A 19,734-nucleotide genomic window follows, 5' to 3' on the forward strand; every position below is an offset into this window, starting at 1 on the left:
AACAAGTGCCTGGTTTAACATTAAGAGAAATGATAGATGTTGCTGCTTATGTGGCGATATTCTATTAGAGTTGGTTATATATGTATTGACTGTTTGTCCATCATTAAGGCTGCTCAGGCTGAAGGCCCTTAGAGCTGCAGGCCTGGAGAAGAACTTGCCTGCCGAGGTACTTTGGGACCTATTTATGAACGGCTGTCATGGAGCTTGTATCATTCACTTTGCCATCTTATGGAAAAGAATTGTAATTATCATTGATATTTTGGTTCAATTACATGTGTTTGTGTGATGTTGACCATTTATACTCGTTTTGGATAAGATTGCATTTTCTTAGTTTTTATCATGTTTTGTTGAAGAACTATTTTTTTTCATTTCTGTATGGTTTAGAAAGTTTGCTTTTCTTGTTAACTATACAATACTGACAATAAAATATAATGTGGTGCGTGTTGTGTCATGGAATGTAAAGGGATTACACTCCTCTAAAAAGAGAAAGAAGGTTGTGTGTGTGATTAGAAATTGCTTGCCAACTCTTGCCTCCTGTACCATCACCATAATGTTTTGTTTAAGGAATTCCGTTGTTGCCCTTGAACCTCGCTGGATTGCTCATCTGGCAGCTTAGGACAGGATATGAAAAAAGTGGCCTTTTGGGTGGATGGAGATCCTGACCCAAAAGAGGATGAATCTACATTCCTGTCGACTGCTCATAGGTCAGCTGTGGGCCGATCGCATTGCTGTATGTCGATGAGAAAAGTCTGACAGGAATTTTAGCAGATAGATTTGCAAACATTGTTCGTAGATTGATTCATCCCGACCAACTAGCATTTGTAAACAGGCCAAACAATTTAGCAGGCCTAAGAGCCCCGCTGACATTGTGGACTCGCACAAACAGATTTAGACACTCATTTTGAATATGCCTTAGATTCAGAAAGCTGGGGTCTTTTACAAGAAGCCCTGTGTTAGTTTGGTTCCCCAAACCATTTGTGAGTATTAACCTTGCAGTTTAAACTGAAAATGTCCAGTTTGTGCACACATATCAGTGGGCTATTAAAGGGAACTCATATGCCCAATCAAGAAATAACATGGTGTAAGAACTGGAAATGAAATCTGCCGCCTTGTAGTACAGTCGCACATCGTGGAACCCAAATCCTCCTCTATCCCTCGGAAGCGTCTGAGACTCCATTTTCACTGTCAGTGTCTTATTTCCCCAGATAAATCTACAGAGTTCTCCTATGACTCCTAGAAAGAACCTCTCTGGGAGCTGTCTCGGAAAGGCTGTAAATAAGTATAGCATTCGGGGGAGTACATTCATGTTATCCGTCCGTACCAAGTCAGTATAATGGGGTGCCACCTTTTCAGATCTGCTGTCAGCCGGGTAAGGAATGGGTTATAGATGACACCATCTCCTCTAGGTCCCTAGTCACTTGAATACCCAGGTACCCTGTGCCCTTGTCGGCAACTCTCATGCCCTGGTATTGTTTCTTGGTATCGAGAAGGGGACTGTGCTTAAGTATCGGCATAATGCATGATTTCCCTACATTAATTATTAGCCCCGAGAAGCTGCCATATTCCGTGATCTGTGACATGAGCGCTGGGAGTGAATGCTGGATATCGGTGAGGTATCCCAGTAAGTCGTCCGCGAAAAGCGATAGCTTGCACTCGATCTCCCCACTGCCTATGTCCTTGATCTGCCCATTAGAATGGATAACAATTGCCAGCGGCTCCACTGTTAAGGCATAAAATAGCAGGGAGAGAAGGCACCCCTGTATTGTTCCTCTGGTCAGCGTGAAAACCTCAGCGAGTCCCCCATTTACACTGACTCTAGCTCTGGGCTTATTATAGAGCTCTGCTACCCATCTCAGGAAGTTCAGATGGAACCCCATCTTCGGAACCCTATCTTTCGAAGGCCTTCTCAGAGTCTAGCAATACCAAACAAGCGTCCTGGTCGTCCTCTTGTGCACCATGGATCAAATTTATAGTCTTTTGTATGTTGTCGGAGTCCTGTCTTCCTCTGATGATACCCACCCGGTCTCCATGTACCAATTTCAGTATTTTCCTCTCTAGTCTTGTTCCCAGGACTTTCGCCAGGATCTTTACGTCACTGTTAAAGAGGGAGATGGGTCTATTGGAGGAGCACATACTTGGGTCCTTCCCCTCTTTCGGAATTGCTACTATCGTTGCCACCAACATCGTCTAAGGCAGTGCCTCCACCTGCAGGCATGCGTTGTACCCATTCACTAAGCATGGAGCCAACAGTGACCTGAACAGCTTGTAAAACCTAATGGTGAACCATCTTCGCCCGGGGCTGTACCTGCCTTCATGCCCTTAATGGCCATCAAGACTTCCTCCACACTTATAGGGCACTCAAGGTACTCCATTCCATCCTGGAGAAGCTCCGGAATAGGTATTCCCCTCAGGAAAGCATCTATTTGTGACTCCTCCCCCTTCCATTCCATGCATAGAGGTTGCTATAGTACTTTGTGAATTCATTTCTAATGCCCTTGGGGTCGAAGATCAACCCACCCTCTCAGCCCTTATAACCTGAATTGTTCTCTGCTTCCTCTCTTCCCTCAATCTCCATGCCAGAATCATGTTAGCTTTATCCACCCTTTCATGGTACTTCTGTATCAGGAACAGAAGCTTATTTTCTGTGTCTTGGGTCATAATGGCCTTCAACTGTGTTTATATACCGCCGCATCTCCTTTGCTTCTGGTGGAGAGATATAGTTTCCCTGGGTCCTCCCCCCTGGCTGTGGCTGTATCCACAATATCTTGTGCAATAGAATGCTTTCCTTCTTTTCCCTCTCTTTTTTTCTTTTTGCAGCCTATCCGGATCAGCACCCCGCAGATCGTTGCCTTGATGCCCTCCCACACAGATTGTATCCACACCCCCCTGTATCATTAAGGGAAAAATTCTCCTTAATTCCCGCGACCAGCTTCTGTTGAACCTCCCTATCTTTTAGCAGGAAATCGTTACATCTCCAGCTCCCCAACCCATGTCACGCGAGACTCTAACCATAGAGTGATCAGATGATGGAATTGGGGCGACCAGAGATTCCAGAACCTGCGCTTTCAGGGTTGCATCCACCAGGATCAGGTCAATGCATGTGAATGAATTGTGGACCGCCAAGTAAAAGGTGTACGTCCTACCCCTTCCTGGGGTGGTGAGAGGGAATCAACCAGGCCCAAAACCTCATTTCTTTGTCTAAAGCTTTCCGACTCCCCCGCCCTTGCTCTCACCGCTGGTCCCTCCCCCATCCTCCTGCGATCCTTCTCCGGGTCTAGCAGCATATTGAAGTCCCCTCCAACCATCGACCGACCTTCCGCAAACTCAATCAGTTTGTCCCAGACCGCCTCCCAGAAGTCACCTTGAGCTACATTTGGAGCATCAACCGAGCCCAGTGTGAGGCGAGTGTTTGTCATGATGCCTACCCCCGGGCATCCGGGCCAGACCCATCAGTCCCGGGAGCAGGCATCCATATGCTTAGAAAATGCCCAGCAGCCCCGGCTAGGGGCTATCTGGGTACAGTCCTGGCACAGTAGGCACCAGGCTCATAGAAGGGGTCAGTCCTGGCGCCTTAGGCGCCAGGCTCATATGCTTACACTTACCTCATGCAGACCATGCTGCTAAGAATCCAAGCCAACGTGAAGCCTGAAGGGAACTACTTTACTTCAGGGACTATTTTTTTACTCAGGTGTGGTCTTGGGGGAACTTCCTACCTGGGACTACTTTGAAGGCTATTTAAACCACGCCCGAAGAGCAGCACACGCTTCGCGTTATTCTGCATCCAGCAGCGTAACGCTCACCGTGCCTGCAAGTCAGCATCCAGCCTTCTGCCACGCCTGCCTCGAGTCTGGAGCTCCTAGAAAAAAGGGGAAGAAGGAGGAAAGATTAGAACTAGAACATTACTTCTATTCCTCACCTGATTCCGGATCCATCGCGTCTTCAAACAAGGAAAGAGACGTTAATTCGATACGCGTCGCATCGCCCGCTGTAGTGCCGCGCTATTCTCACCAGCCTTCGCAGCACCTCCACGATCCGCTGCAGTCTCCATCACATCTTCGCCGAACTCCGACACCTAAGAGGGACAAAAGAACAGCAAGGTGAGCCGAGAGAATAAACAAAGGCAATCTCTGTTACCACCATAGACTTACCTGATTTTACCGCCAGAGGCATTTTTCATCTCCACGGTCTGGCGCAGTCTCCATCTCATCTTTACCGAACTCCGGCACCTAAGGGGAACAAAAGAACACCAAGGTGAGCCGAGAAAATAAACAAAGACAACAAAAAATTTCTGTTTACCACCATAGACTTTCCTGATTTTACCGCCGGAGGTATTATTCATCAGGACGTCATATTTTCTCACGCCGCCACCTGTGAAAGGAGGGAAAGCAACAGATCAAACACAGGTATCATTTACCGGACAGTGTTGGGTAATACAGGCTCTTACCTGAACGCGACCAGCTGCCACGAGGCAATCTTCTCTTGGGTCAAGCTGCAAGATAAAATGAATCGGACAAGAGTGAATATCAGACATTTTGAACTCTTACGAACTGTATACTTACGGTTCCTCGCCAGGGACCTCAGAGTCAATATTGGTCTGGAACTCTCCCAACTCCTTCGGACCAGTGAAGTAACTGGTTATCTACGTGCCCCTGCATTCCACGCAGGATGGAGAGCTCATCTTTTATAAACATAAGGTGAGACTATGAAAGGAGATATCGGAGGTGAATAGTGGGAGGAACAGTGGGGTGTTATCACTCAAATCCACGTGTGGCTGATTCCCTTTCTCCACTTTCAGGAAAATACTTCTACGGATCAAGCAGACGAAATTAGGCGGGCCAGTCCAATCTGTCATCTCTGCACTACGCGTCACGTTGGTGGAGACCGCAGCTGTCCAGTTCCGATCAACATCCCCTATGGGAGCCAGGTGAGCGTAACAGTGTTGTGCCATACGAACACATATCTCTGAGTGTTATCAGCAAGAACCGATTCCACAACAAATCCCAAACGGGCAAAGATCAGAAAACCCACCCCACGCTGTTTCCCCACATCAGAGGCCATGAACTCTTCTCCCACCTTCCGGGATCGCAGTTGGGACTCTTTGCCCTTAGGCCTATGCGTTTACTGGAGGCACAGCAAATCTAATTTTACCCGCTTGAATTCATGGAGCACCATCGATCTCTTATTTGGCGAGTTGAGGCCTCGCGTGTTGAGGGAGCCAATGCTTATCTCACCTAATCCAGACATTACTCCGCCGTCGGACCACCACATGACTCTCCCCTCCCCTGAGACATTTCCCTCGATGGGCCTCCTTCTCCGGAACCCATGAAACCTTTAAAAAAACCTTGAAACCTTGCACACTGAACTTTGCATAACAATCCCAACTCCTCCTTCCCCTTCACGCCCCTCTGCCCCCCTCGGCATCCAACCCCGCCCAGATTTGTTACCTTAGATGGGATCAAATCACCAGTGGTCCTCCCGAGCCCAGCACCAGCTTTTTTTAATAAAGCACGTTTCCCTGAGCCCCATCTCCAAATACCTCCAGTCACCCCCCCCCACACTCGTCACTCCTCCTCTCTTCCCCCGCTGACGTCCTACGCCAAGGGCCCCACTACTCGCTCCTTACATAACAACAACCCCAGAGAAACCCTTCCCCAAAGTACTCATCGGTTTCCACTTCCTCCTGTGGGAGTGTTGAGTTTGCTGAACTTCCATGACTTAGGGATTTTCTATCTATCCTTCAGTTGGCCGCTGCTGAATGCTCCTTCCAACGCTTCGCCAGGGCCACTTGGGAGGGACCGGGAGTCCCCCATGAGTTTGTAAGATTGCCCTTTGAATGTCATCTTCCGTTATCAGTCTGTAAGGGTAGCCCTAGTGCTCAAAGGTTATTGAGAAGGGGAAGCCCCATCGATACCTCACTCCCTTGTCAGTGAGCGATTTCGTCAGGGGACGACATTGCTTCCTTCTAGCCAACATAAAGGCCAACAGATCCTGGTAGATAGCTATCTTTGCGGGCCCATAGGTCACTGACCCCACCTTCCTCGCCTTCTCAAGTATCTTCACCTTTTCAGGGAAATAGTGGAACCTCGCCAACAATGTTCTCAGTCCCCCCCGCTCCAACCCCTGCTCGGTGTGCTCAGTCTATTGTGGGCTCATCGATCGCATCTAAGCCGAACAGGATTCTCAGTACCTCCATGATCGACCTCTTTATATCTCCCTTGGTTTCTTCCTCTCTTTCTGGGAACCTGAAGAAACAGAAGTTGTTCTTTCGTTCCCTGTTTTCAAAGTTATCCATTATTTATTTCACTTCGGTCTCTCTACTTTCCAGTTCCGAGAGCTTCATGTCCATCTGTGTTTTCAAATTATCAAGTGAAGTTTGATTGTTCTCCAGGCTTTGAACTCTCTCGTCCATTTTATCTAACCCAGTGCTGAGCGCATTCCCCTGATTTCCTCCATCAGTGCGGTTATGTCCTTCTTGGTAGACACTGAGTCCTCCTCCGTTGCACTGGCCTGGGTGGGCAAGGTCTGGGGTGCACCAGATATGGCGATTCTCTAGCGCATTTATCTGCCGTCTCCCAGTGGTCTCTGCAGCCTCCTCAATGGCCTGCCCGTTCCACTCTTTCCCGATCCGTTGTTCAGTTTTGGTGCTGCATGGTTCTCCTCTTGGCCCACGCACACTACACTCTGTTTGGGTGGGCGGGCGGGCTAGGTCTAGGGGGGATAGGTTTGGACCTCTCTCTTCCTTCTGTAGTCAGCCCCTCTCTTCTGTGTCCCAGAGGTTCTGTGATTCTCCCTCAGGGGTCCTCGTTGTGGCTACTTCTCTCCCTTGCCTCCAGTAACTCAGCCGTTCTCCCCTCCTTCTCATATGGTCTGCTCCTATGGCAGACAATGGATGGGTTTTGGCGAGGCAGGCACACGCCCCTCTTTCAACTGAGGGGGCCGTCACCTCGCCATCTGTGTCTTGTGCTGATCCCACCTATCCCAGACTTCGTCTTTCCTTTTAGTGGAGCGCTGGGCCGGACTGCTCCCAATTTTCCATAGTTCATTGGGGCCTCGTTGACTTCCCCAGGTCTTGAACTCCCCTGGGCCCTTTTCGCTATGCTGAGCAATGGCCCCTCACCTCTTCTCATCCTCTTCCCCTGCTCACCGGTCTTCTATCTCCTAGGGAGCAGTGCCTTGGGGGTCCTCCAGTCCTACCTCGCTCCTGGTCTCACAGGTGCCCTCTCCTGTACTTCCGGCCTACCAGAGTGGCATCCTGCCCTTTTCCGCTGCCTTTCTCTTCATAGGGTCCAGGAGCTGTTTCCTGGGGCCCCCGGGTCGCTGCACCCACTCCTCTCCCAACCCATCTTGTCCCTGTCTCCTCTGGGCAGGTTGTAGTGCCTCCTCCCCCTCCAGTCGACTCTGTACTTGGGCTCTCACTGGGGGAAGCTCGCCCCTGATCCCCGGGTCCGGGGTGCCCCTTCAGCTCCTGTCCATGTGGAACCCCTCTTGGTCACCTCACCAGTGGGGTCCTCCGGGTCTCCACCGGGGGATCCCTCGCACCCTGCTCCTCCTTCTATACTTGGGCCTCTTGACAGCTCACTGCCGGGGTGTCTCCGGCTCTGTCCCTCCTCCTCGCTCGCCTGAGGGTCTTCCCATCGGCGCTGTGGCCTCTGCCCCCACTGCTGCAGGGTGCCGAGGGCCCTCAATTAAGTCCTGCCCTGCGCTCCCTGCGCAAGGCCTGGCACAGCGTTCCCCTGCGGGGGCCTCCTCACAGGGCTTTTTCATTCACTGGTGCGGTGTCCAGGCAGCCTCCAGACCCGCTCCTTGGTTCACTCTCCACTGACATGCGGCCCGCCCGCTGTCCCTCTTTCCAGGCCTGCTTCACGCGGGGCCTCTGCAGACCTCCCACCGTCCGCAGCTCCTCCTTGCCACCTCTGTGAGGGCCACAGCTGTCGGCACGGCTATCTCGGCCCCCGACGTTCAATCCGGACCACACTTGGGGTGGGTACGCCCCTAGCATGTCTCTCCTGCTGGGGTCGGGAGGAGGGCGAGGAGGGAGAGGGCGGGCTCAGTCTCCCTTCGTGTCACCGGGCTTGGGAGCTGATGAGGCTAACTGCTGCTCGCCATGCGCTCCCTGGTGAAACCCCCCTCCTCCCCCGACACTTGCTTTTTAATGTTAAGAGCGAGTGAGCATGGATTCTCAGGCATGCTGCAGGGGGTCTGCTAGAGGGTTTGCAGTGTGGCCTTGCTAATGGGCAGATTAAGTGAAAGCTGAAGGTATAGGAGTGGTTGTCTAACATGAATGCACTTGCCTCCTTCCAAAAACATTTCTTTTTACAAAGCATAGATGTGAGAACATTTGCATCTATAGAATGCTACCACTTATGCATAACTCTGTGTATCAGCCAGAGGAGAGAAGTCACCTCTTTTTTTGTCTTTTCCTCCTTCTATCTATGCCTTTCCCTATTCGGCATACCCATCAGATACCCTTGAATTGATTGACCCCCTTTAGCCCCTAACCACAAACTTACATTAGTTGGTCGTGAGGTTGGGACCAGTTCACTGTTGATGCATTGCTTTTTATTGTTTTGTTATTGTTGCAAGCTGAACCGTGCAATCAGAAGCACTTACTCAAAGATAATTTGATTGATAATGGGAACAGTCCCAAACAAATATAAGCTAGTACGCTTACCATTCATTCTATAGTAGGATCTTGTAATGATGTGTCTACACAATTAAGTTGATGATCTTGATTGGCACTGCGCACCCATTACCAATGTCTTTACAGTGCAAGGCCAATGTCCCTCACATCCACTTATGCATAGAGCCATGTGGCATAATTACCACTAGGCAACATGTAAACATTCTTTTGAACTTTATAGAAACAATGCTTTTCGGAGTCGCCGCATGGGACTGGGTCACTTTACTATGGGTCGCCATTCTGATGCCCAGGACATTAAAACAAATGCAGTGAAGGTATCTAGAGACCTATGGCCAGTTCTCGAATGCAACAAGGATGGAGAGAGAGGGCCCAAAGTACTCTGCACAGAGGCAGAGAGGGAATGGGTCGGCCGGCACCGGGAGGAGACATGTTACAAGGAGGTCACTGTAGATGTAAGACCCAAGGCAAAGCATTAGGTGGCCAGCTAACAAGAGAAACCTGCAGGCTCTCAAAAGTACACTTTCTCGAGCCCCAAGTCTTAATACGTCTGGACTGTTGTCTTGCTTTCCCAGATGCGCACACCAGCTGCCTTCTCTGGAGTCCTGTTCACTGCCCTCAGTTAAGGAGTACATTTCAGCCATCTCCTCCCAAATTCTCTTATCGTATGTCCTCCCCATAGCCCCTATAATCTTCTCAATTGCACTCAACAATCTTTTTTTCCTTGTGGCCAGGCGACTTTAACTTTTGTCCTTCTATTTGGAGTCCAAAATCTTTGTCTCTCTCTCTCTCCCCCCGCACACCTCTTTCTCGCTCTCTCTCTCTCGTATTTATTTGATGTGTTATTGTTTGGTAAGTTATCCTGTTTCGTAGATCCTCCTCTTATGGGCTCTTACCGTCTGTATTCCTCCCTATAGTCTTAGTCCCTTGACCTCTGCACCTGTTGTCGTGGGCTATCGTCGTCCTCCCCGATGCTCTTATCTCCTGTCCTCTTTGTTTCTTCAGATTTGAAATTCCCTTCTACATTTTGGTTGTCTTTAATGTTGTCCTGACTACTTTTCCACAGTGCAACCTTTCCCGGTCTCACTGGGGATGTGACCCATGTATGTGTCCTATTGCAAACCCTTATGAACCACATAGGTTGGGTGTATTGCCAAGATGCCCCTCAGACTTTCTGGGTGAGTACCCCGACCCAGATAATTGTTCTGGTTCTGTTTTAAAAGTGGCTGCATAAGTTGAAGCCACTGTGTCTTGCATGAAACACTTTTCTCCAGGAGGCTTCCAAATGGTGCCTTGAGTGTTGTGAAATCCACTTACCAGAAAACTGTGCTTTGTTGCCCTTACATTGAGACCAGTTATGTCCATGATGTGTGCTCAAGTCAAACAACCACAAAGTGATGTGTTCATGGCTGTCTGGGTGTGAAGTTCTGCATCTGCATCTTTTGGGACTGCAAACCTCTGCCTCTCTCTTGTCCATAAGGAACCATCTTTGGTGCTCTTTTCCTCTAATCCAGTGGGGATGACTGGGTCCTTCCATCAGACTCTCCTAAACTGCTTGACCCCTGCAACCATCCATCACATCCTGCGGCCACTCTGGCATGGCTTCCGCTGTTCCCCTTTACTTGATTATAGTAGAATTTCCTGCTGTCCTTCTTAACCACGACCATTACCTTTGAGCTAAATTGTCATGATTGCTTAATCTCCGATCTGCTGTCGCTAAGTTGCTGTTCCACTGTCTTCACTTTTCCTGAGCTCCATATGGCCCCAGCTATGCATCCAGGCCTGTTTAGTCTTTTGTGCTGCTCCAAGGCCTTCACCTTGCAGGCTCTTCACTGAAACTACAAGTGCTTTTCTGCATCAGGCTCTCCTTTGACTGACCTGTGAATGTTCTGTTTGTTCTAAGCTGTATGGCTGCCCTGCTGAGCTAGCCCATCAACACACCAAACCTCTTCCTTCCCTGCTGATGGCCTCAACGTTTCATCAATCCAAACTCCCGCCCTGGTGTTTGGTTAGTGAAACTCTTGTGCTGGACCGTCCCTGGTGAGTCCCAAGATCACACTTGGCGCCTTCTTCGTGTCTGTACACGGATTGCCTGAAAGGCATTGGGGACCTGTGAGGGTTGTGGCAAGTACATAGGGGCCGAAGAGAGCCTGCAACATCAGTCTGTGACTAGTGGGAGAGTCCAGACCAAAGAGAACTAGAAAGGGTTGACTAAGATCCCCTACCCAAATTGATAGAAACCAAGGGGAAGGTGGAGGACATCTTCCTCATCACAGTCTTATTGGAAGGCTGAAGAGAAGATCAGAGCTAGAGAAAGCTGACCATACTTGGCAGGTTAGTGAACCAAGTTGGTCCAGGCCAGGGAAAGGGAGTCATTCCCCCTGGCTATATGAACTGTGAAACAAAGGCTGAGAAAGAAAAGTAATTCCCTGGAAAGGGAGTCGTTCCCCCTGGTATTGTGGCCTGTGCCAGAACTATAAAGAGACCAGGGGAAAGGAGACACCCCTCCCCTCCGCTATTCTTAGAAGAGGACAGAGGAAGGGAGACATGCCCCCTGGTGTTGTGGATTGCAAACAAGCCTGAGAAAAGGCCAGGGGAGGGGAGTTATCCCCCTGCATTGTGTAAACACTGAGAGCAAGATACCTGGAGAAGGGAGGCATTCTTCAGGGACCCTATCAAAGTAACCTTGAGTAAAGGCTAGGGGAAGGGAGACATTCACCCTGTTGTTGTGGACTGCAAAGAAAGCCTAAGAGAAGAATTTGGGAGAAGAGAGGCATTCTCCAGGGACCCACAAGTAAAGAAGTAACTATGGGCAAAAAGGAATGTTGATGTTTGAACTGGAAATTTACATTTTGAATCTGAACTGAGAACATTGCTGTTGTTTTATATTTAAACCTGGTACCTTGTTTGGTGACTTGAAAAAGGATTGAGACCTGGGGAATGGAGTCATTCCCTCAGGTAAATATCCTACCTAACCAGTGGAACTGGGAGTCATTGAACAGAATAAGGGAGCCATTCTTCGGGACCAAGAAGATCCACTACCTCTTTAGTTTAGTTACTGTGTAAGGGACAGAATAAGGGTTTTGACACAGGATGATGGACTATTGATTTTCATGGACATCCTGACTGATTCCTTAGTGTTTTAGTTCAGGAAGGGAACCCCCTCTTAGAATAGGGAGACATAGGTTTTCTCTTAGATTTTGATATAATAAAAGTGTGTGCCAACAACCATGCCACCTGTGTACCAGTCTCGTCCGTCTGCACCCCTATAGTACTCACCTAAATATTTTGCTGTTAACTCTTTTGCACAACTTTATTGTATCAAGAACATTTGTGTACAGGTGCATTGTGAGGACCTACCTTTATTGTGTGATAATCAAATGTGTTTACTGAGACTTTAAACTAGGCACAAAGGGTTGCCTTGAATGCTCATCCCATTCTACTGCTTGGAGAGTCAGGATAACTAAACACCTTGTAAACCAAGTAGATGTATTTGTCTAGTCCTGAGAAATCAAGCCTGAGAAAAATCTACCTAACACTGACCAACAACCAAGATAATTCTTTTCATATTTCAGCAACTGAAGGGGAGCTTCCAGCGACTGCATACTTGTATCTCTGAGCTGCGGGCTGTGCCTAGGGAGGGCTCCTTCAACCCGAAGTCGGAGTGCCTGAAGCGAGCAGTGCAGGATGGGCTTCAGCAGTTCAAGCAGCATTTCCGACTCCTGGGGACTGGAGGAGGCATCAGTAGTTGCTCCGTGGAGGTGAGCTGCTCCTGAGCGGTCAAGAGATTGAGTCATGTGTTAACAGCTACACTTTCAAGGAGCCATTGTTTTTAGATTTTGGTGATTTCAGCTTATCCATCCCTGTCGTCACTGCCACGCCCTTTCCAGGTGTATTTGAGTGAGTGAGATCTCAGTCACCAGTGTAAATGCTGGTCGCTTGAAGATGGCCCTTTAGGGCATGCTGAAGCTGCACCATCCCATGCTTGGGCCCATTGGATAGTCATGTAGTCATTGCTCTGATGGCAGCAACGTCATTAGAACTGATGAGCAGATCGATCCACTAGGAGCTATCTAGTATAGCTTGCCCATGGTACAAGATTTGATGCTCAACAGCATTCTTTCCTTTGACTCTCATACCTTTTGATATGAGAAAGGCTCCTAGAATCTTTCAGTGGATAATATGTATGCCATCGTTTAAGGCTATACCAGAGTCATCAGGGAAACTATTTATTAAAAATATGTACCTGTTCAGTCCGAATTGGACATCTATTTGGGGCACCTACTGTAGATTTTGTGCTGCATTAATGACAACAGCCTTTTAGTGAAATCAATGAAACAGCAGTTTGCTTTAGGAGCAGTACATCTTGGTCATCGGGGGCGGGCGGGTAGAGGGATTCTGAAACCCCTTCTAGTCATCATTGCATTATGACTTGGGCAGAAGACACAGAATCGGATAGAGGGATTCTGAAACCCCTTCTAGTCATCATTGCATTATGACTTGGGCAGAAGACACAGAATCGGAGTAATAGTTTCCTTTGAGACAGCAGACATCTTTGTGTGTGCTGCGCAAGAGGTGGCAACCAGACATGCTGGTTTTCTTAAGGGAGTCTTAAAGGAAGGTCGGCTCACTCAGATCTGAAGAAAGTGCAATATGCTGCTCTTGTTCTGCCCATTCCTCATATGACGAAGCCGCAAATCACTTAAGATCATGACTCAGATTTGGTTCTTTGGAACTGGAGGTTTGCTGGAATCTAACCTCGGCTTTGTGACCTAGACCAAAACATGTATGGGAAACTGGGCAAATCACTTTGTATTACTGTGCCAAAAATTGTAAGCATGCGCTTTGCAAACTAGTAAAACCGAACTGCACAGTATGGCGTCTTTTATCGTCCCAATAACATGTTCATAGCTCTCGCAACATAATATTTTATTCTTTAATGTAATCTCAACTGTACTGTGCTCCTTGGGTTTAAAGTGCTTCTCCTACAATTTATTTTCTCTTTCAAACATTCTCCAGCATTTTGGAGCTAGGTTGTGCTATGTCTAATACCGCCCTACTCTATCAGCAAAGTGATATTAAATCCTTTCATACAAATGTACTGGTATTATAATCCCCCACCACACTTCTGAAATTACTGTAAGGCTTGGCTGTACTAGACCTGTCACCCTCCATTTGACATCAGAAGACCAGAAGTGCAAGAAGTAGGTTTGACTACAATACAGGAGAGCAGCCCAACCAACCTAAGCTGAAACATTGATCTTATCTGCTTAGACTAAGCATCCAGTCCTCTTTTAGCTCTTGTCAGACCACTAACAAAAAATACAATTTCAAATGGATTGTGTCCTCCCACGTATTCCTTATCTCTGATATTTTCAATATCCCACACCTGTCGAGTCGATGTCCCTCGTAGGCCTCCATCTCAATGTCGACGTCACTGCAAGTATATGGAGCACACATAGCGCCCGTTGGCCTCAGCTCCGTCTTCCTGCGCTTACAGCTTCAGATGCGGTACACCTCGTTCCTCACAGGAATATCTTGGAATCTTCTTCGAAATGTCTTCTTCATCTCGAATTCCGGCGGGAAACGGCTTCGTCTTTGGCGTCGTCCACACCTCGATCCGGCTTCAAAAAATGCTGTGACTGCAGAGCAAAGATGTCCGTGACAGACCCTCACAGGATATGCTTGTTGTGTCTGGGGTAGACTCATCCGTCTTCGGAGTGCGAGGACTGCTTATCTATGACGGCCAAAGCCCTGAGAGAGTGTAGGGGGAAGATCGCAGCAGGTAAGGCCCAAAAATCCCCTTCTACGTCATCAAAACAAAAAACCTCAGATGAGTTGAGGACAGTTTCTCCTCATCGAAAAAAATCCAAACGTTCTCGTTCACTAAGTGGTTCACACCATTCGTCTACTTCGAGACATGGAAAGAACCGCAGCCATAGATCGCCATCGTCCACGTCTTATAGTTCACCGGAACAGGTCGCATGCCCCACTAAATCCATTTCACCAGCCCTGTGGAAGGAGTTTAGATTCAGAATGTTAAAGGTTTTTGAGAACGCAGCCTTGCCCCCCTCGAATACACCTAAAAGCAATGCTCCGGTCAAAAGACCTTGGAAGCACAAGAGCCGTGCGTCCTCAGACCAAGCGGCCAAAACTCCTCGAGAGCGATCCCATCCCTCGAGTCGAGAAAAAGTCACCTTGAAGACTAAACCGGCAACGTCATCGACGCCTAGGGACTTGATTGAGACAGGACCGAAAAGTGCGTTGACACCATCAGCGCCGATAACTGTAGAGAAGACATTGACATCTCGAGTGGCGTCCTCCTCGACGCCACATGTGTCGAAGCCATCAACGCTATCGTTGATGCCATCGACGGAACCGCCAAAGCCATCAACACAATTGTCGAAGCCATCAACATCCACGTCGACAATTTCCACACCTGTGACAACAAATATAATGTCAACTGCGGTTGAGAAGCCTTATACTCCTTTACCACATTCAGAATTTTTCAAATCCCTGTCTTCTATTTAAGAAGATGCAGAGGACTCCTCTGATGAAAGACCTTTTGGGTTACAATAATGGAACACCATCAGTACCTGAGGCACTGATATCAGAGCACTCACGAATGAAGAATTTGCAAGAATGCCTTCATGAGGTTAGTGGAATTGACACCTCTCCCGAGGTTGAATTTGTAAGAGTAGACCCTGGTTACCATGCTGAGGTAACATATAGGCAGTTTATGTCAAGGGTCATGGAATACATGTGGTGGTCCAGGCATACACCTGTTTTTGAACAGGTTGATCCACAGGAGGTTCCCTTTTCATCAAGCCTTACAAAGGTGAGTGGCTTCTAACTGGAAGGCACCAGAGGTTATTCCAGCTGTAAATAAGAAACCGATGGCTAAGTACAGAGTTTCTTGTTCTGACCCCTTTTACCTCTCCCAGCACCCAACACCAGAAAGCCTGGTAGCTCCGGCAGCCACCTCCACGAGTAGGCAAAAGGCCTATCCTACAATACCTCAGGATAGAGACGACAAACGTTATGATGCCATGGCCAAAAAGGTTTTTTCAGCCGGCAGTATGGCCTTGAAGTCGGCCAATGCTACATGCACGCTAGCAAGCTTCACACAGACCCTTTGGGAGTGTATTTCTATGGCGGCTGACCATATCCCCGAGGGGGAGGAGCGAAATGACTTAACATTATCAAGGATGGGAAAGACGCAATGTGCGATTCCCTCCCAGACTGGTCTCGACTCTGTTGACAGTATCAGCAGAGCTATGGCAGCTAGTACAGGTATGTGTAGATTTGCCTGGTTGTGTAAATCAGTATTTGCCCCAGGCGTACAATCCAGGCATCTCAACATGCCCTTTGACAGCACACATTTATTTGGGAACAAAGCTGGTGAAAGTTTGGAGAATCTGCAAACTTCCAAGGTGGCGGCCAAATCCCTTGGAGCTGCCATAAGACAAACTGTAAACCGCCCCACTGGTACACCCTGGAGGGGTAGGTCCTTTCGCCATTACTCCACATTTGGAAGAGGCCGAGGACAGCCGGCTCAAAGAGGACAAAGATGAATCCCCCGCGGTGGACAGGGAAGAAGTACTAAGATCGCAACAGCAGCCCCTACCTTACCTTCAGCCTCTGCATCAGCGGCTCCAAAACCTCTCGGAGGTCTTTGTTCACAAGACTGCAGTAGGAGGGAGGTTGTCACAGCATCTGACATAATGGCAGGCTATTACTTTAGATGCTTGGGCATTTATTTTTATTTATTTATTTATATATTTTGCATTTTTAAAGCGCACGACTGTCCTCGGGCATCGTGGCGTTGTTACAGAAAGCTCACTTGACATAGATACAATATGAGGACACAGTAGAAGATTGGTTACAGACATTGCTAGTGTTCCAAGGTTACATTGGAACAGTGACATAGGTACAATATTGAGGACACAGTGAAGGATTGGTTACAGACATTGCTCGTCTTCAAGGTTACCTGGGAACAGTGGGACAGGTACATGTTTACTTGAATAAAGTGGTTTTCAGTGCCTTTCTGAAGGCCATGAGGGATGTTTTCGATCTCAATTTAGGTGGCAGTGAGTTCCAGGGTTTTGGTGCTAGAACTTCAAAACTCGACCCGCCGGCTTTGGTTCTGTTGAATGTAGGTATTGAGAGTTGGTGTGTGTACTTGTACCGTTTAGGTCTGAGTGTCTGCACTTGGTGTATTCGTTCAGTTAGATAACTGGGAGCAGATTGGGATAGGCATCTATGGGTTATAGTGAGAGTCTTGAACAAGATGCGCTCTTTGACTGGGAGCCAGTGGGCTTTTTGTCCCGCTTGGGAGATGTGCTCCCTCCTGGGGATACTGAGGGCTGATCTCAATGCATTGTTCTGTGTAATTTGTAATCTGTTCATGTTTTTGGCAGAAGTGCCCAGTAGGAGGACGTTGCAGTAGTCCAGTTTTGCACCTATAGTGGCCCTGGCAAGGTGAGGCAGTTTTCAGTGGATAAGTGGGGTTTTACAGCATTGATTATTTTAGTTTGCGAGTTCTGCTGCTGAGGAGATATAGCTTACATGTCTATCCATGGACAAGGTTGAGTCTAGGTACACTCCCAGAGTTTTTACAGAAGAGGAGATTGTAATTACAGTGTTCACAATTTTGAAATTGTAGTATTTGCTGTCTAGTTTTCTGAGGATTTCTTTAGGGCCCACCAGTAGGATCTCTGTCTTGTCCCCATTGAGACAGAGGCCATTGGCTGCCATCCAGGCCTGGGTGATAGCATAGGTGTCTTGTAAGGTTTTTAGCTCTTGCTCGTAATTACCAGATAGTGGGAGAAGAATTTGTGTATCATCGGCATAATTGGTGAAGGTTATGCTGAATTCTTCTAGGTCGTTAAAGAGTGGTAGGGTAAATAGATTGTAGAGCATCGGGGAGGTGCAGGAACCTTGAGGTACTCCACAACAAACAGGGGATGGAGTGGCTGATGCTTGGTCTGAGAATACCCCCATGGCTCTGCCCTCCAGGAAGGATGTAATCCAGGTAGTGGCCTCAGTGAGCCGTGTCTGTGAGGTGTGTCTTTAGGACTTTGTGGTCCACCAAATCGAACGCAGCCGACAGATCGAGAAGTAAGACGATTGCAGATTTACCCTTGTCCATATTTCTTAGGAGTTGGTTTTTTAAGTCAAGCAAAGCTGATTCAGTGGCATGCCGCGGACTAAAACCAGATTGTCTCTTTCCTAAGACGTGTAATTCTAGGTAGGCTTGTATCTGTAGATATGCAGCCTTGTCCAGAATTTTCAGCAGGAATGGCACAGTTGTAATTGGCCTATAGTTGTTTGTAGAGTCAGGGTCTAGGGTGGGCTTTTTTAGCAGTGGCCGAACCCATGCTTCTTTAAGAGAAGAGGGTACTGAGCCAGAGACCAATGAAGCGTTAATAAAAGTTGTAATGAAAGGTGCTAGTGATTCAGAGCAGTCTTTGATTATGTTTGCTGGACAGATGTCCCCTTTGCATAGTGAGGGTTTTATTTGCTTCAGGATGAGTAGGACTTCAGGAATAGTCACGTTTCTAAAGGTAAATGGTGGTGGTGGGTTGCTGTCAGGAGGGTTAGGGGGCTTAGAATTAGATGCAGCGAGTGTTGTGCGGGTGGCCTTTGGTAGGTTTGCCAAAGTCTGCTGTGATTTTCTTTTTTTAAGTAAGTCGATTTTGTCCAGCTTAGCCTTCTGGATGTCATTACACCATTTTTCGTCCTTAACAGTTTGATGTTTGGACGTGGGAGGTACGACTAGCTCATTGAAGATGGCGAATAGTTCTTTCGAGTGGGATTTAGCATTGCGATTCTGGTGTTGTAGGCTGCGGCTTTAGCTGTGGCTATGCCATTTTTATATTGCTTAGCGATAGATAGGGAGGAGTCACGAGTGAAGGCTGAGGATCAGGATTGCCATTTGTTGAGGACGAGTCTTTTGAGTACTTTTAGGTCAAGTAGCTCTTGGTTGTACCATGAGTTAACATGAAAGAGTCTTTTTGCTTTTTTTTTCTCTAGTGGGGCAATTGTGTCATTCACCTCTTTAATAGTGGTGTTGTAAAGATCGACCAATTCAGTAGGGTTGCTCGAGAGTGGTGATGCTAGTGCTGAGATTTCTAGGAGAGGCAGGATCCTTTCTTTCGTGAGCAGTTTTTTAAATCTGGCTAGGGCAGCTAGCGTGGGAAGGTTTTGTAAGGATGCAACACTTGTTGGGATGTAGAAATGGATGAGATGGTGGTCCGTCCATGGTTGTGGGGTAATGGAGCTGATGTCTACCCTGCAATTGTGGTCGACTAGCCAATCTAGTATGTGTCCTTTGGTGTGAGTGGCAGTCGACTTTTTAAATTAATTCTAAATCCAGGAGACTTTAGCAAAGGCTTTACTGTGTTTGTCTTTTGTATCCTTGAAGCCGAGATTAAAATCTCCTAAGAGTATGGCTCTACTGCTAGGTTTAAGGTCATTCATTACCTATGAGGTGCAGAAGGTTGGCTTGGAAGTCCAGGAGAGGGCCTAGGGGACGGTAGATGAGGTGCATTGTCATAGTGTTGTTAGGCGAGAAGGAGATCTTTACAGATAGGGCGTCAAAGTTATCTGATCTGGCAGATTTAATTTGTGTAGCCTTAAGTGTTTCTTTGACCATAAGGGCAACCCCTCCACCTTTGTGTGTGGGTGTATCCTGGCGGAGGATGATGTACCCGGGGGGTAGGGACTGGCATATGGCTGGTCCAGAGGCTTGATGTAACCATTTTTCTGTGATTGCTAGTGCGTCTAACTCCAAGTCAGAGATTAAGTCGTGGATTTCCATGGCATGGGCTTGCATTGATCTAGCATTAATGAGTGCAAGTTGGATTTGGGTGGTCTTATTTATGCTAGGTTTAGGTTTGGCAATGTTGGTGGGATGTATGGTGATAGGTTCCTGGGTCTTTGTAGTATGAATATTTGTGTGTGCTGGTGTGAGGTGTGTTATAGTAGTGTGTTTGTGATTCTTGGTGGGTGCTTTGGATGTGCAAGCTCCTAGTCTTAAGTTTCTTAAGTGCACGGGTGCTGTGAATGAGAGGTTTGAGCTATTGTTGTGGGCT

At 47.9% G+C, this 19,734-nt stretch overlaps 1 protein-coding gene across 3 annotated transcripts in view; it reads left to right on the forward strand.

Moving 5' to 3' along the window:
* M1AP (meiosis 1 associated protein) overlaps positions 1 to 19,734 on the forward strand; it is a 568,197-nt gene that overhangs the window by 151,909 nt on the left and 396,554 nt on the right. For all 3 annotated transcript variants that reach the window (XM_069632517.1, XM_069632519.1, XM_069632518.1), the window contains exon 3: positions 12,214 to 12,399. In XM_069632517.1, the coding sequence (XP_069488618.1) occupies positions 12,214 to 12,399 (186 nt within the window). The remainder of the gene's footprint in view (positions 1 to 12,213; positions 12,400 to 19,734) is intronic.

This window comes from Ambystoma mexicanum, chromosome 6q (assembly GCF_040938575.1).
Source record: "Ambystoma mexicanum isolate Mex_15411 chromosome 6q, UKY_AmexF1_1, whole genome shotgun sequence".
Taxonomy (NCBI): Eukaryota; Metazoa; Chordata; class Amphibia; order Caudata; family Ambystomatidae; genus Ambystoma; species Ambystoma mexicanum.